This window comes from Alosa alosa, chromosome 19 (assembly GCF_017589495.1).
Source record: "Alosa alosa isolate M-15738 ecotype Scorff River chromosome 19, AALO_Geno_1.1, whole genome shotgun sequence".
In the NCBI taxonomy this organism is placed as follows: Eukaryota; Metazoa; Chordata; class Actinopteri; order Clupeiformes; family Clupeidae; genus Alosa; species Alosa alosa.
In genome coordinates, this window is record NC_063207.1 from 1,439,901 (window position 1) to 1,453,391 (window position 13,491).

Consider the following 13,491-nt stretch of genomic DNA (forward strand, 5'->3'; position numbering starts at 1 on the left):
GAAATCATGTTAAGCCTATAGATCGCACTAAATGTGAATCGCTGGCGATTTGATGCAAACAAAAGTATCGACTGTTACTAACAAAAGGTATTATAGCAATATTATAATTAAGCTGACGGAATAGCCTATAGAACTTAGATGCGCCCTTTGCACTTAACGATTGATAACCAAAACTAATGTGAATCGCCCGGACTATCCTACAACCAAAGAAAGTAAAAGGAGATTATTTTTACCTCCAAGCCAAATAAGGACGGGACTGTACCCTTCACAAACCATTAAAATTAAAGTTTTATTAGTTTTACAGTTGACAGTTCCTATAAGTCCACACAAAATTAAAAAGGTTGTAGCAGCACAGCTGTTACATGTACACTGAAGACAATGAGGCCCTTGACTGGAGCTAAGCTTGCTTTTGTATGTAAGAAATCTATCATGACCGATTTACCCCATCCAGCAGGTCTCAGGTCAGGTCTTTTGCCTCTGATGAAAATTTAGGCAAATTGGCAAAGTTTTGTAAAGCACAAACAATTCTGGTTTCCTTGCACTAGCCAGTTTTGTCGTAGCCTGTCTGTTGTATGGCCTACACGGCGCGCCAAGCTTTGGTCAATTTCTGTAACAAACAGTGCCACCTATAGGCCTGGGATATGAAGTAATGTGTTGAGCCGAGGTTGAGATGGATCCGTTTGGACACAAATATTCTTGATACGGTTCAGGGGAAGGCGGAGGAAAAAAGGTGGGTTTAGTGCGTGTGGACAAGGCCTAAGGGCTTCTACATACTCGGCTTTTACCGCCCGACCCGGTAAGCTTGTTTACCCGTGACGTCAAAATGGCGGTAGATCTTGCTAGCCGCGTCAGGATTTTAGCCAGGTAAGCGCGAGGTAAGCATCACCACTCATTTTTTCAGGCGAAGCGACAAAGGCGGAAACAGGAAGATGGACTAGTTAGAGGGCAAGCGAGAGTTGCAGTGTTTTGTTACAGTGGTGAATTTTTAATAGTTTGCTGGATAAGTTAACAAAGTTACCAGCGAGATTTACTAACACATGGAATTAAGAGGAAAAGAATAAAGCGATTTATTTTCAAACAAAGGATATCTATTAAGGCCTGAACAAAATCTCTTTCCATTTCAGGAAATTACACAAACTCAGCCAGCTGCTAGCTAGCTAGCCAGCTAACTAAACTGTTTAAATTATTACAAATTTCCCTCGGGATGACTAAAGTATCTATCTATATATCCATCTATCTATCTGTGCACACCTTGGAAACTAGATGATAATGATGGTGGTAGTTGTGAATAGTAGCAACTAAAGTCTGAATTACCATCACAGAGGCTAGCTAATAGCAGAGCCGTTTACATTCTCTGCTACTAGTGTTTCTTAATGCAGCTTCTTCTGCTGTGTAGCGTAGTTAAGCGTTAATGTTTTTCAAAACAGCGACACCTCTGTTCAGGAGAATATTGCAACTAGTGTTGCATTGACCCATTGTATGAGTATAAATGGTTCGGCTTCTGTGGCGTCACATTGTCAGCTACCGGTCCGGATGCGTCGGTATGTGGAGCGTTTAAGAGTGTGTATGTATGTGTGTATGTATGCGTACTTGTGTGTGTGTTACAGTATTTGAGCTCACTGTAAGTGTGTGCGTGTGTATTTGAGCTCACTGCAGACTGTTGCGCTGTATAATTGTATATGTGTGTGTGTGTGTGGGGCTCACTGCAGACTGTGCTGCTGTATAAGTGTGTGTGTGTGTGTGGGTGTGGGGCTCACTGCAGACTGCAGTGCTGTATAAGTGTGTGTGTGTGTGTGGAGCTCACTGCAGACTGTGCTGCTGTATAAGTGTGTGTGTATGCGTACTTGTGTGTTACAGTATTTGAGCTCACTGTAAGTTTGTGCGTGTGTATTTGAGCTCACTGCAGACTGTGCTGCTGTATAAGTGTGTGTGTGTGTGTGTGTGTGTAGCTCACTGCAGACTGCAGCGCTGTATAAGTGTGTGTGTGTGTGTGTGTTATTATTGACGCGCTGTATAAGTGTGTGTGTTTTGTGTGTGTTATTGACTGCAGCGCTGTATGGGTGTGTGTGTGTGTGTGTGTGTGTGTGTGTATGGGTGGTGATGATAATGTGCAACACGTACTCTGTGCTGCAGACGTACTCTGTGCTGCAGGTTGGCCAGAGGGTGGAGCTAGGTGGGGATAGGAAGTTGCTAGGCAATGGGGGTGTGGTCACCACAGCTCTTCCTGTAGAGAGGGGGCTGGAGGCTCCGCCTTCTGAACTCACATCCTTAAACACACACACACACACACGTCTATTTTATTCATTTCACCCATCATGAAAGAGAAAGCACGCGCACACACACACGTAGTGAACTATCAAAATGATCATATTAATCATTTTACGATTCATTTGGGGGGAAAAGAGGGAGACAGAAAGTACAGCGACTCCAAGTGCTAAACAGCGTTGTGTTGTTAGTGCTGTAAACAGTGTTGTGTTGTTAGTGCTAAACAGTGTTGTGTTGTTAGTGCGTAAACAGTGTTGTGTTGTTAGTGCCGTAAACAGCGTTGTGTTGTTAGTGCTGTAAACAGTGTTGCAGAGAGTACAGCGACTCCAAGTGCTAAACAGTGTTGTGTTGTTAGTGCTGTAAACAGTGTTGTGTTGTTAGTGCCGTAAACAGTGTTGTGTTGTTAGTGCTGTAAACAGTGTTGTTAGTGCTGTAAACAGTGTTGTGTTGTTAGTGCTGTAAACAGTGTTGTGTTGTTAGTGCTGTAAACAGTGTTGTGTTGTTAGTGCTGTACTGTAAACAGTGTTGTGTTGTTAGTGCTGTAAACAGTGTTGTGTTCTTAGTGCTGTAAACAGTGTTGTGTTGTTAGTGCTGTACTGTAAACAGTGTTGTGTTGTTAGTGCTGTAAACAGTGTTGTGTTGTTAATGCTGTAAACAGTGTTGTGTTGTTAATGCTGTACTGTAAACAGTGTTGTGTTGTTAGTGCTGTACTGTAAACAGTGTTGTTAGTGCTGTAAACAGTGTTGTGTTGTTAGTGCTGTAAACAGCGTTGTGTTGTTAGTGCTGTAAACAGTGTTGTGTTGTTAGTGCTGTAAGCAGTGTTGTTAGTGCTGTAAACAGTGTTGTGTTGTTAGTGCTGTAAACAGTGTTGTGTTGTTAATGCTGTAAACAGTGTTGTTAGTGCTGTAAACAGAGTTGTGTTGTTAGTGCTGTAAACAGTGTTGTGTTGTTAGTGCTGTAAACAGTGTTGTTAGTGCCGTAAACAGTGTTGTTAGTGCTGTAAACAGTGTTGTTAGTGCTGTAAACAGTGTTGTGTTGTTAGTGCTGTAAACAGTGTTGTTAGTGCTGTAAACAGTGTTGTTAGTGCGTAAACAGTGTTGTGTTGTTAGTGCTGTAAACAGTGTTGTTAGTGCGTAAACAGTGTTGTTAGTGCTGTAAGCAGTGTTGTTAGTGCTGTAAACAGTGTTGTGTTGTTAGTGCTGTAAACAGTGTTGTGTTGTTAGTGCTGTAAACAGTGTTGTGTTGTTAGTGCTGTAAACAGTGTTGTGTTGTTAGTGCTGTACTGTAAACAGTGCTGTAAACAGTGTGGTGTTGTTAGTGCTGTAAACAGTGTTGTGTTGTTAGTGCTGTACTATAAACAGTGCTGTAAACAGTGTTGTGTTGTTAGTGCTGTAAACAGTGCTGTAAACAGTGTTGTGTTGTTAGTGCTGTAAACAGTGTTGTGTTGTTAGTGCTGTAATGTGTTGTTAGTGCTGTAAACAGTGTTGTGTTGTTAGTGCTGTAAACAGTGTTGTGTTGTTAGTGCCGTAAACAGTGTTGTGTTGTTAGTGCTGTAAACAGTATTGTTAGTGCTGTAAACAGTGTTGTTAGTGCTGTAAACAGTGTTGTGTTGTTAGTGCTGTAAAGCAGTGTTATGTATTTGTTAGTGCTGTAAACAGTGTTGTGTTGTTAGTGCTGTACTGTAAACAGTGTTGTGTTGTTAGTGCTGTAAACAGTGTTGTGTTCTTAGTGCTGTAAACAGTGTTGTGTTGTTAGTGCTGTACTGTAAACAGTGTTGTGTTGTTAGTGCTGTAAACAGTGTTGTGTTGTTAATGCTGTAAACAGTGTTGTGTTGTTAATGCTGTACTGTAAACAGTGTTGTGTTGTTAGTGCTGTACTGTAAACAGTGTTGTTAGTGCTGTAAACAGTGTTGTGTTGTTAGTGCTGTAAACAGCGTTGTGTTGTTAGTGCTGTAAACAGTGTTGTGTTGTTAGTGCTGTAAACAGTGTTGTTAGTGCTGTAAACAGTGTTGTGTTGTTAGTGCTGTAAACAGTGTTGTGTTGTTAATGCTGTAAACAGTGTTGTTAGTGCTGTAAACAGAGTTGTGTTGTTAGTGCTGTAAACAGTGTTGTGTTGTTAGTGCTGTAAACAGTGTTGTTAGTGCCGTAAACAGTGTTGTTAGTGCTGTAAACAGTGTTGTTAGTGCTGTAAACAGTGTTGTGTTGTTAGTGCTGTAAACAGTGTTGTTAGTGCTGTAAACAGTGTTGTTAGTGCCGTAAACAGTGTTGTGTTGTTAGTGCTGTAAACAGTGTTGTTAGTGCCGTAAACAGTGTTGTTAGTGCTGTAAACAGTGTTGTTAGTGCTGTAAACAGTGTTGTGTTGTTAGTGCTGTAAACAGTGTTGTGTTGTTAGTGCTGTAAACAGTGTTGTGTTGTTAGTGCTGTACTGTAAACAGTGCTGTAAACAGTGTGGTGTTGTTAGTGCTGTAAACAGTGTTGTGTTGTTAGTGCTGTACTATAAACAGTGCTGTAAACAGTGTTGTGTTGTTAGTGCTGTAAACAGTGTTGTGTTGTTAGTGCTGTACTGTAAACAGTGTTGTGTTGTTAGTGCTGTAAACAGTGTTGTGTTGTTAGTGCTGTAATGTGTTGTTAGTGCTGTAAACAGTGTTGTGTTGTTAGTGCTGTAAACAGTGTTGTTAGTGCTGTAAACAGCGTTGTGTTGTTAGTGCTGTAAACAGTGTTGTGTTGTTAGTGCTGTAAACAGTGTTGTTAGTGCTGTAAACAGTGTTGTGTTGTTAGTGCTGTAAACAGTGTTGTGTTGTTAGTGCTGTACTGTAAACAGTGTTGTGTTGTTAGTGCTGTGCTGTAAACAGTGTTGTTAGTGCTGTAAACAGTGTTGTGTTGTTAGTGCTGTAAACAGTGTTGTGTTGTTAGTGCTGTAAACAGTGTTGTGTTGTTAGTGCTGTAAACAGTGTTGTTAGTGCTGTAAACAGTGTTGTGTTGTTAGTGCTGTACTGTAAACAGTGTTGTGTTGTTAGTGCCGTAAACAGTGTTGTGTTGTTAGTGCTGTAAACAGTGTTGTGTTGTTAGTGCCGTAAACAGTGTTGTGTTGTTAGTGCCGTAAACAGTGTTGTGTTGTTAGTGCTGTAAACAGTGTTGTTAGTGCTGTAAACAGTGTTGTGTTGTTAGTGCTGTAAACAGCGTTGTTAGTGCTGTAAACAGTGCTGTAAACAGTGTTGTTAGTGCTGTAAACAGTATTGTTAGTGCTAAACAGTGTTGTGTTGTTAGTGCCGTAAAACAGTGTTGTGTTGTTAGTGCTGTAATGTGTTGTTAGTGCTGTAAACAGTGTTGTGTTGTTAGTGCTGTAAACAGTGTTGTGTTGTTAGTGCTGTAATGTGTTGTTAGTGCTGTACACAGTGATGTGTTGTTAGTGCTGTAAACAGTGTTGTGTTGTTAGTGCTGTAAACAGTGTTGTTAGTGCTGTAAACAGTGTTGTGTTGTCAGTGCTGTAAACAGTGTTGTGTTGTTAGTGCTGTAAACAGTGTTGTTAGTGCTGTAAACAGTGCTGTAAACAGTGTTGTTAGTGCTGTAAACAGTGTTGTGTTGTTAGTGCTGTAAACAGCGTTGTGTTGTTAGTGCTGTAAACAGTGTTGTTAGTGCTGTAAACAGTGTTGTGTTGTCAGTGCTGTAAACAGTGTTGTGTTGTTAGTGCTGTAAACAGTGTTGTTAGTGCTGTAAACAGTGTTGTTAGTGCTGTAAGCAGTGCTGTAAACAGTGTTGTTAGTGCTGTAAACAGTGTTGTTAGTGCTGTAAACAGTGTTGTGTTGTTAGTGCTGTAAACAGTGTTGTTAGTGCTGTAAACAGTGTTGTTAGTGCTGTAAACAGTGTTGTGTTGTTAGTGCTGTAATGTGTTGTTAGTGCTGTAAACAGTGTTGTGTTGTTAGTGCTGTAAACAGTGCTGTAAACAGTGTTGTTAGTGCTGTAAACAGTGTTGTGTTGTTAGTGCTGTAAACAGTGTTGTTAGTGCTGTAAACAGTGTTGTGTTGTTAGTGCTGTAAACAGTGTTGTTAGTGCTGTAAACAGTGTTGTGTTGTCAGTGCTGTAAACAGTGTTGTGTTGTTAGTGCTGTAAACAGTGTTGTTAGTGCTGTAAACAGTGTTGTGTTGTTAGTGCCGTAAACAGTGTTGTGTTCTTAGTGCCGTAAACAGTGTTGTTAGTGCTGTAAACAGTGCTGTAAACAGTGTTGTTAGTGCTGTAAACAGTGTTGTGTTGTTAGTGCTGTAAACAGTGTTGTGTTGTTAGTACTGTAAATAGTGCTGTAAACAGTGTTGTTAGCAGGGCTTGAAAACGAAATAATTTTTCAAACGTTCCGTTCCGAACGGTTCAGGTAGGCCTATGTTTAACGTTTTCGTTCTTGCATGCGTTCCTCCACCAACATATCGGTCCTGAACCGGTTCGGAGCATAAAAATATCGTTCGTTCTTAAAGTTCCGGCAGTGTTTGGTGGGCCTATCAAGTCTATTTTTGTGGACTTTACCTTAGAATAGACATACTCATTATTTAGCCTATACCATAGCTATGCCCAAAATAATAAATCACAGGTGACATCCAAAACATTCAGATGGGCTATCCATCCCATAGCCTACAGACTTACTGTAGGCCTAACCTATCACCTATAAATAATTTCTTATCAAAATATTTCTGGATCGTGCTAAACTCCTTACCTGGTTGTAGCCTAAGTTTTATCCATATGGAGATCTTCAAAGGCTTAGCTATAATTCCAACCCTGTTTATAAAAGCGAACCTTTCTGTTGCTGACAAGGCCTATCTCAAATTTCCGTTTAACTCTTCTACATAGAATAGGCTATAATTGCTTAAAACATTTCAAATCCGACTTTGAAGCGACAAAGTGGACAGGCAAAATAGGCTAATGCATAGGCTACAAACTATTTCCAAATCAGTTTCAGTAGCCTACGCTTCTGAGCTAGCCCTAAGATCGAAGTGGCAGGCCGGATGGGTTACATTACAACTGTTGTGTTGTTAGTACTGTAAACAGTGTTGTTAGTGCTGTAAACAATGTTGTGTTGTTAGTGCTGTAAACAGTGTTGTTAGTGCTGTAAACAGTGCTGTAATGTGTTGTTAGTGCTGTAAACAGTGTTGTGTTGTTAGTGCTGTAAACAGTGTTGTGTTGTTAGTGCTGTAAACAGTGCTGTAAACAGTGTTGTTAGTGCTGTACACAGTGTTGTGTTGTTAGTGCTGTAAGCAGTGTTGTTAGTGCTGTAAGCAATGTTGTGTTGTTAGTGCTGTAAACAGTGTTGTGTTGTTAGTGCTGTAAGCAGTGCTGTAAACAGTGTTGTTAGTGCTGTACACAGTGTTGTGTTGTTAGTGCTGTAAACAGTGTTGTGTTGTTAGTGCTGTACACAGTGTTGTGTTGTTAGTGCTGTAAACAGTGTTGTTAGTGCTGTAAACAGTGCTGTAAACAGTGTTGTTAGTGCTGTAAACAGTGTTGTGTTGTTAGTGCTGTAAACAGTGCTGTAAACAGTGTTGTTAGTGCTGTACACAGTGTTGTGTTGTTAGTGCTGTAAACAGTGTTGTTAGTGCTGTAAACAATGTTGTGTTGTTAGTGCTGTAAACAGTGTTGTGTTGTTAGTGCTGTAAACAGTGCTGTAAACAGTGTTGTTAGTGCTGTACACAGTGTTGTGTTGTTAGTGCTGTAAACAGTGTTGTTAGTGCTGTAAACAGTGTTGTTAGTGCTGTAAACAATGTTGTGTTGTTAGTGCTGTAAACAGTGTTGTGTTGTTAGTGCTGTAAACAGTGCTGTAAACAGTGTTGTTAGTGCTGTACACAGTGTTGTGTTGTTAGTGCTGTAAACAGTGTTGTTAGTGCTGTAAACAGTGTTGTGTTGTTAGTGCTGTACACAGTGTTGTGTTGTTAGTGCTGTAAACAGTGTTGTTAGTGCTGTAAACAGTGTTGTAAGGCTGCATGTACAAAACCGCTGGGAGGTACAGAGGAATTTTGATTTTGCAACGAGAATTCTTGGTCTAAGGATAATTTGATTCCCTTCGATTTGTGTAGAACTGATCTGAGCTGATGAGCTGACTAGCTATTGAGCTGGGGGTGTCAGGAGGACACAAATGAGTCTGAATTCACCACATTTTAATGTCCATCATTGCAGCTTGCTGTGCCGAGTAAGAGGGTGGAAATAGGGCACCCACCAGCCCAGCACCAAACCCTGAGCACGATAAACAAAACAAAAAACGGGTATTTTAGGCATTAAATACTCCCGGTATGAGCCTAACCAGATTTTGTCCAAATCTATACACTTAAGGCTACTGAAAAATATAAGGACCATCAATTAAATATTATTTTGAAGTATAAAAAACATTTGTTTTTCAAATTTAACGAAAGGGGCCTTTTAGCCTACATGTCCTTTATTAATGGCTAGCAGGAGAAGAAACAGCTATTATTAAACGCTCAATTACATATCATGATTAAGACACGTAGCCATTATTAAACGCTCAATTACATATCATGATTAAGACACGTAGCCATTAATAATCCATCATGATTAATCACATTAATCAGGTAGACAGAGACGGAGAGAGTATGCGGTATGCGTTACCTGCAGGTGAGCGGTCGCTATGGCGATGTTGCTGAGCAGGGAGTGCAGGCTATGAGTGTGTGTGTACGGGGGGGTGTGAGGTGTGTGTGTGTGCGGAGGAGTGTGAGATGTGTGTGCGTGCGGGGGAGTGTGAGGTGTGTGTGTGTGGGGGCTGGCCGAGGGAAGAGGGGGGAAGCTACTGGGTCCAAACTCCAGCACTGGAGACGCAGACCTCACTGGGGGTGGAGACGCTTCTGCTCCACGCTACAATACACACACACACACACCACATCAGGACAATTACACAACAAGACAATTACACTACAGAAAACAAAGAGCCAAACGGAGCAGCGTGACTCACCTGCGTGTCCGTAATCTAGTGTATATGAGGGTGTATATGAGGGGTACGTGTCCGTAATCTGGTGTATATGAGGGTGTATATGAGGGGTACGTGTCCGTAATCTGGTGTATATGAGGGTGTATATGACGGGTACGTGTCCGTAATCTGGTGTATGAGGGGTACGTGTCCGTAATTTGGTGTATGAGGGGTACGTGTCCGTAATCTGGTGTATGAGGGGTACGTGTCCGTAATCTAGTGTATATGAGGGGGCGTGTGTGTGTGTGTTTGAGATATAATCATATTTGTGTGTGTGAGTGAACGTAACTCACAGTAAACCTTTCTTCCCGCCTTCTCCTGGAAGCATAGATATTGGACCTGCAACAACAGAAAGACGTGGTGTAATCATTCACATCGGACTCACACACGTTCCCCCAGCATCGCATAACACAGGTTATAAACCCTTTATAATTACAGTAATTAGCATCCCATAACACAGGTTATAAACCCTCATAACACAGGTTATAAACATGGAACTATACTCTCATTCCGGCGTAATAATCTGCTGCTGCTCAAACTTGTTGCTGGAAGGCCTACGGGGACTATTTTCAGATGCTGCGTAAGAAGGCCTACGGGGAATATTTTCAGATGCTGCGTAAGAAGGCCTACGGGGAATATTTTCAGATGCTGCGTAAGAAGGCCTACGGGGAATATTTTCAGATGCTGCGTAATATCATTGTGCTGCTGCTACGCCCATGCTACATTCGCAACTTTCCTTGATTATTATTACGCCGGAATGAGAGTAGGCTATAGTTATATGTCAAATCAGCCTAGAAAATAGCCACGTTTCATTTTCCGTTAGTCTCATTACACTTTCTAACTTGAAGAGACAAGTTTTAAATGGGAATTTACCGGAAATCTTAGTCACTTTCAAGTGTGATGCTAGCAGACGAGATGCTAATGGTCTAATCCGATTTAATGATATATGTTAGGCTGGAGCTAAAAGTGGTATCACCAGACTCAGAACGGCTGGATGAACTGGAGAAAGGTAAAAATCAATTGTTTAACTCATGGGGAGGTGGAAAATGAGTGTAATTCTCCAAATGGTGGAATATCCCTATCAGCTCCAATGGCTGTGAATATCCCTATCAGCTCCAATGGCTGTGTATGGACTTAACAGGTTATGAACCCTTAATAACTACAGTAATGAGCTGTGTATGAACCCTTGATAACTACTGTAATGAGCCTTTATAACTACAGTAATTAGCCTTAATAACTACAGTAATGAGCTGTGTATGAACCCTTAATAACTACAGTAATGAGCCTTTATAACTACAGTAATTAGCCTTAATAACTACAGTAATGAGCCTTTATAACTACAGTAATGAGCTGTGTATGCCTTAATAACTACAGTAATGAGCCTTATTAACTACAGTAATGAGCCTTAATAACTACAGTAATGAGCTGTGTATGAACCCTTAATAACTACAGTAATGAGCTGTGTATGCCTTAATAACTACAGTAATAAGCCTTTATAACTACAGTAATGAGCCTTAATAACTACAGTAATGAGCCTTTATAACTACAGTAATGAGCTGTGTATGAACCCTTAATAACTACAGTAATGAGCCTTAATAACTACAGTAATTGGCCTTAATAACTACAGTAATGCCATGTGTATGAACCCTTAACCCTTAGAACCCTAAGCTGTTTTTAGGGCATTTTCACTACCTTTATTCATAAGGATTTATTCTGGTCATTGTAAGTGCCACACACACATATTATATATTGTTTTTTTCAGGAGAGTCTAGGCTATCCAGATCATTTCATGTATTAATACTAGCATTGATTTTATTTTGATTTTTAAAGAATTAAAATATAAAAAGTGTATTATAAAAATTCTTATATTTAGACATGTATCTCACCACAGCAAGCTCACAGCTCTACATGCATTTCATATGTGTGTAGGGCAGACTGTCCTGAATCGGGCAATGTAATTGCCATGTTGGAGGGATACTCTGGGGCTGAGCAATTTACAGAAATATGTGCTGTGTGATTTACGGAAATAAATGCCATTTTTTATTTAGTGATGAAAAATGACCTTTCTGCGCTCCATATCTGTGACACGAACTGATCTGACCTGACTTGACCCGAGGTTGCGTGTTAGCCTGCGTGCCTATGTGTATGCAGTCATAATAATTCTCAACTTTTTACTGCATTGCCATGAACAAAGTAAAGGCAAAAAGGTGTTTCTTTGTTGAACAAATTGGGATGCAATGTGAGCCTTGAATTGGATGCCATGCAGGAATTTGCTAGGATCTCAAAACCGGAATATGAACATGCTTTGCCATAGAGAAACACATGATAGCGTTGGATTATAAACATGCTTTGCCACAAGAACAGACAAAAGCGTGGGGGTAAGTCCAGCTATATGAAGTTTTATTTTGCTGTCACTTCGTCTGTTGTATAACCCAGAAGGATGTACTTGGTATCAAATGATAGCTCTGAGTCTCCTCTTTCATCTGACATCGTGGCACATCTATCCGATCACGGGTCCATGAGTAATTCAAACGAGTAATGAGTGTGCAGCGTTGGTTTGTGTACATGGCGTTATTATTTTGCAGTCGCCGTCTGTTTCTATAAACCAGAAGGATCGATAAACAATGGATAGCCCTGTGCCCCCTCTTTCATCTGATATGCTTGGCATATCGATGCGATCTGAGGTTTCATGCAGTAATTCAAGCGAGTAATGGGTGTGCAGGTGAGCACAGAGAAGTATAGACTGTTAATATGATGCAATGATGCATGATTTTTTTTTTATTTTCATACTTGATCATACAGACAAGTGTGTAGTCTCGTTGAAAGCCCCCTCCTGCTCTGTCATGCAATAAAGGTTTCATCTGCCATGCGATGAACAGTTCCGGATCAATGTAACAGAGAAGAAAGGGTGTGTTTTTGACGCACTTTGCGTCAATCGGGTTCTAAGGGTTAATAACTACAGTAATGAGCTGTGTATGCCTTAATAACTACAGTAATGAGCTGTGTATGAACCCTTAATAACTACAGTAATGAGCCTTAATAACTACAGAAATGAACCTTAATAACTACAGTAATGACATGTGTATGAACCCTTAATAACTACAGTAATGAGCCTTAATAACTACAGTAATTAGCCTTAATAACTACAGTAATGACATGTGCATGAACCCTTAATAACTACAGTAATGAGCCTTAATAACTACAGTAATGAGATGTGTATGAACCCTTAATAACTACAGTAATGAACTAGGGCTGTCACTTTACGTTCGAAAATCGATTGCACAATCGATTGGACCAAACAACACAAGTTTCGAAAACTAAAATAGGGAATCGATTTTAACCAAATATGTACACTATTAATTTTAAAGCGAATTAAACAAATAGAAAATAAAAAAAAAAATAAATGTAACAAAATTCACAAACAAGAATATAAAAGAATTCCAAAGTGCAGTAAGCATTGCGAAAGCTAAAAAGAAAATTCCCACCAATTTTACGCGACCGAAACAGCCCGTTTCAATCAGCTGCTGTGCTGCTCGTGTTTTGCCAAAATGGAGGACAACGCGATCAACCTGTGCGCGACATGAGAGAGCGCAGTGATAGGCCCTAATAACTTGAGGAGTTGATGTGGAAGTACTTTGGATTTTGGTATATCAAACTATGGAGAAGAACAAAGCGGTAGGCTATGCAAACTGTGCAATCGAGTTCTATGTAGGCAAAATTTGTTTGACATTTCTAATCGTAAACACAGCTACGTTGAAGCCTGCAGTAATGTTTGTCACTGATGTAATGGCAGTATACTCGGCTTATTGTTTTTCGAGAATGTTGCACTCCTGTTTGTCATTGTGCCAGGACTTTTCCCAAATCACGGAAGTAACGTCAACGCAGCGGTAGCAACGTAGCATCCATCAGGCAAGTATTATTTAAATAAACTCCTGGCGTGCTTACAAACTTTCCAATGCCTCGTTTTATGAGTAAAGAGCATAGTTGTACTACTGTAGAAGTTTCGTACCATTTAGGGAATTATTAGTGGGGTAATTTACGAGATTAAAGTTGGTTCCATTACGACTGCAGAAACTCATTCGTTTCTGACAGCGCTACTCGACCAGGGTTCGACCAAGGGAAAACACGTTCTGGGAGGGTGTTTGGCTCGGGGTCATGGTGCAAAGGACCCTAGGGTGAAATTACTCCGAACCATCGCTTTAATATCTACAGTAATGAGCCTTAAAGGGAAACTTGGCAGGATTTCCCCCTCTGCTGGAGAAATTGTGCATT

General features: G+C 40.5%; 1 protein-coding gene across 7 annotated transcripts in view; it reads right to left on the reverse strand.

The window, feature by feature from the left end:
- LOC125284718 (la-related protein 4B-like) overlaps positions 1-13,491 on the reverse strand; it is a 35,735-nt gene that overhangs the window by 3,138 nt on the left and 19,106 nt on the right. For 6 of the 7 annotated variants that reach the window (XM_048228823.1, XM_048228821.1, XM_048228824.1 and 3 more), the window contains 3 exons: positions 9,513-9,558; positions 8,865-9,107; positions 2,140-2,267 (listed from right to left, as the gene is read on the reverse strand). In XM_048228823.1, the coding sequence (XP_048084780.1) occupies positions 2,140-2,267; positions 8,865-9,107; positions 9,513-9,558 (417 nt within the window). The remainder of the gene's footprint in view (positions 1-2,139; positions 2,268-8,864; positions 9,108-9,512; positions 9,559-13,491) is intronic. The other variant, XM_048228825.1, reaches the window with a different exon arrangement.